Here is a 3847-nt window from a genome sequence, read left to right as displayed (position 1 = left end):
TGTGTGACTATTTTGGTGTGTTAGGTTTAGAGTTACGGTCTCTTTCTCCATCTGGTGTGTACTTATGGCTGGTATGTATCTCTCTCGCTCTCTCTTTATGTGTTAGTCGCCTGTGCATCTGGTGTGGGTCTCTCATTCTCTTGTTTTCCTCTACCAGACATGTGTGTGTGTGTCCCTATCAGGCATGTATATTTCTCTCTACCTGGTCTATGTGTCTTTATCTTTTTGCAGTATTTAACTCTTTTCTTCCCTTTCACTTCTTTGCACTTATGTGATTTTCATAGAATCCCTAAAGTGTGGAAGCAGGCCATTCAGCTCTTCGAGTCCAAACCAACCCTCTGAACAGCATGCCACCCAGATACACCCCATCCCTGTAACCCTGTATTTCTCATGGCTAACACACATAGCCTACACATTTGCAATTTAACATGGCCAATCCAGGTAACCTACACATGTTTGGACTGTGGAAGGAAACCGGAGCACCTGGAGGAAACCCACGCAGACACAGGGAGAACGTGCAAACTCTGCACATAGACAGTCACCCAAGGGTGGTATTGAACCTAGGTCCCCAGAGCTGAGAGGTAGCAGATCTGACCACTGAGCCACTGTGTTTCTCTATATGTTATCTTGATTATTTCAGAGTTTTCATTATTTTGTGCAATTCCCTGCTCACTGCGTATATTTATCATATACTATGTGTCATACACTAATGTGTTTTGAACAATGTGTATATATGTGTCATACACTTTGTGTATATGCATATCATATACTATGTTTTTGGTGTGGATCTGCTTCTGCTGTGGAGGACTAACATGAAAACTGTCACTGATCACTGTAGCTCATCTGAAGTGTGACATGCCTAATTACCTAACTAGTGTACAACTGGGGTGGGGGTCAGGTGTAATTTTGATGTCCACCCCCACACAGTATAATTTGCCAGTGTAGTATTACCACCTATTGAGAATGGAATGCAAATCAAATATGTTCTCCAAGATCTAGGGTTAATCTGTTCTGCCAAATTACCACTGAGATTCTGAAGATAGAAATATGGCCCTCTCTTCATTCTCTAAAGGGGTATTTTCAATAGGTAGAGGCATTAGGCCAGAAGGTGCCTGCTGAATTTACAGTTAGTATTGAATTAGCTAGTGTCCTCCACAGTGGCAGTAGTAGCAAGGAATGTCCGAGTATTTCTACGTAACAGCTGGAAAATTCATCCAAGATTCCCCAACTCCTGAAGACTGTCCAATTCCAACTGCTGAAATTTACGTGGAGTTTGAAGGAAATTAGAATTTGGATTATTTAATGGATCCCAGTCTTTCTAAACCAACACCATTCAGTGTCCACACACATACACACAGGTATATTGATCTGCGTGTGACAAATCCCAGTAAAAATCTCCACAAGAGGAGGGGGTCAAATAAAATAGACTATGGGTTATAATATTTTTTGAGAGGATACTTAGCACATTGACAACAGCTAAAACTCTGTTCTCAGCCAACGCTGTCAGATCAGTCAGGTAAGTGATGCATCAGAAAGCATTCAGTTTCAAAATAAGATTAAACATGAACATTGTTAATGAAGATAACAAGATAAAAATCACAATGGATTTAACTGCCTGTTAATATTTATTTGACATGCTATGTTGTTGAGATCTCAATATGATGTGCCGTTATTAAAAATATATACTTGTGACATTAAGTGAAGGCCACAAGATTCTGGGCTCACTTTGATGAAAGTAGTTGCAGTTGGCATATTGGAGGGATGGGGAGAAAGAAAGTATTAGGTATTCTGCCCACTCATGGTTTCTCCGCAGTCTGTCATGACAGTAAGTGTGTATGTCAGGCAAGCATAATATTGGGCTTGATTGCATTGCTCCAATGATTGGATAACGCACTTTCTAAATTGATACAGGAATAATCACCAGTTAGGAGAGGGACTGGAGGAATGTCAGCACTTAAACAAACATGGACCAGAAATTCAGCAAGAAAAATAATGTATACGATAGGATATATAAGGAATTTGTACTTTTAATTATGGAAGATCTTGGGCTGACCAAGATGTGAATGATGAATTTACACAAGTCACAATCTTTGGCTTGATATAATCCGTATTAGTGGCTGACAGCATACTAAATGAAGCCTTAAATTCTCACCTTGGTCGGTTTCAGGGACTGGAAATGATAATGATGGATTAATCAGTGACAAAGTGTGAACTCAACAGTAACAAGCTTCTGCAAGTACTATATAGGGCTTTTGTTGTTTCTCGTCTTCTCTTCACCAGTTACAAGAACAGGTTTTGGAACAGGGTGGCAGGTAGTCAATGATGTTTCACAAATCCCAGAAGGGGAACAAAAATCCTTACATTTCTCTTCCTTCGACTCGATGAAGTTGAATTCCTTTGTTGATTTCTGACAAGATTCTTTGTAGGAAAGAATTTTGGGTATGGATGATCTTGTGGAACCTTCAGACAAGGAATAGTTAAAGAGAGAAACTAGTGTCCGTCTGTATTTGTTCTTTATTTCCTTTGCTGACCTGTACAGGTCTCCAACAAAGCAATAACAGATTGGATTGAGGGAAGAATTGGTGAGACCAAGCCATTGAGCAAATGGTCTAAAATGCATGATCCACTCTGAAGATGTGTCATCACTCCGCGAAACATCTTCAGTGTTGAAATCTAGCCAGATATCCACCACATAGACAGGTAACCATGAAATGGCAAATAGAATCACCAAAGCCACCACCATTTTGGCAATCTTTTTGCGAATTTTCAACCTTGAGGCTGGAAGGGATTGACTCCTGGAGTCGCAGTCTTTGAAGTGACTAGATGTGCTCCACAGTCTGTGCCAAGTGAGAAAGCAGATCACTAAATTAAACAGCACAGGCAAACCATAGAGAGCACAGAACAGGAGGAAGTTGTAGGCTTGCTTCAGCCTGACTTGGGACCAGACCTCACTGCAGAAAGGAACACCAAATGTAGGGTCAATCACCTCCAACTTGTTTGTAAATATAAGAGGCAGGCAGATTCCAGACGACAATAACCACACCACAAAAATAGTCCAAAAGATTTTTCTCCAGGTAAAGAATGACCTGGCATTGAAAGGATCGTGGACGTTATAGTACCTGTGAACACTGATAACAGTGATGCTGAGGACACTGGCTGACACTGACACAGCCTGTGTGAAGGGAGCTGCCCTGCACATGAAATCACCATAAATCCATGCTTTGTAGATCTGGTAGCCCAGGGTGGTGGGCATACACACACAGACCACCATCAGGTCACAGACTGCCAGGTTGATGAGCAAACTGCGAGTGGCACTGACCCCAGACATCCTGTTATTCCGTTTGTTGGTCAGCACTTTGATCGACATTATGTTCCCAACCAAGCCAACCGCGAAAGAAATGGTGTACATCACCGTCAGGGCGATAGTGGGAGGCTCCCGAATAGTTAACAGAATATCCCCCAGGTCATTATGCATGGAAGTGTCCGGGAGGTACAGGGAAACGTTGTGTCCTGTGAAATGTCCAACCAAAGGCAAGCTAGAGTAGGGGCTGCCGAGTGAGGAGTTCATTCTCTTCAGCATTGTTGGAGAGGCAAGTTCCGCTCGTCCACAGCAGCACGGTTAGGGTAGAAGGTGCTGTGAACTCTCCTGCAAGCTTCGAGGAATCATTTTCAGTCCCTGACGCTTGTAGCCGTCCGCCGCTACTCTCACAGTCTGGAGTTCAGGGCTGGTGCTGAAAGGACAGCGATAGTGCACACTCTGTGCGCTGTAGAGACAGAGATCCACTGAGCAGACATCCCTCACCGCTGCCTCTGAATTTCACATCTACAGCACTGGATGGCTCATTGG

General features: G+C 42.8%; 1 protein-coding gene across 1 annotated transcript; it reads right to left on the bottom strand.

Moving 5' to 3' along the window:
• Positions 1 to 2239: 2239 nt before the first annotated feature.
• On the bottom strand, positions 2240 to 3580 carry LOC109934073 (QRFP-like peptide receptor). Its single transcript, XM_020532895.1, has one exon. It carries the CDS (start codon positions 3578 to 3580, stop codon positions 2240 to 2242), a length of 1341 nt encoding a protein of 446 aa, XP_020388484.1.
• Positions 3581 to 3847: the final 267 nt, after the last annotated feature.

This window comes from Rhincodon typus, chromosome 21, assembly GCF_021869965.1.
Source record: "Rhincodon typus isolate 14 chromosome 21, sRhiTyp1.1, whole genome shotgun sequence".
In the NCBI taxonomy this organism is placed as follows: Eukaryota; Metazoa; Chordata; class Chondrichthyes; order Orectolobiformes; family Rhincodontidae; genus Rhincodon; species Rhincodon typus.
Note: the sequence above shows the minus strand (reverse complement) of the source record. Positions and strands in the feature narration are given on the sequence as shown.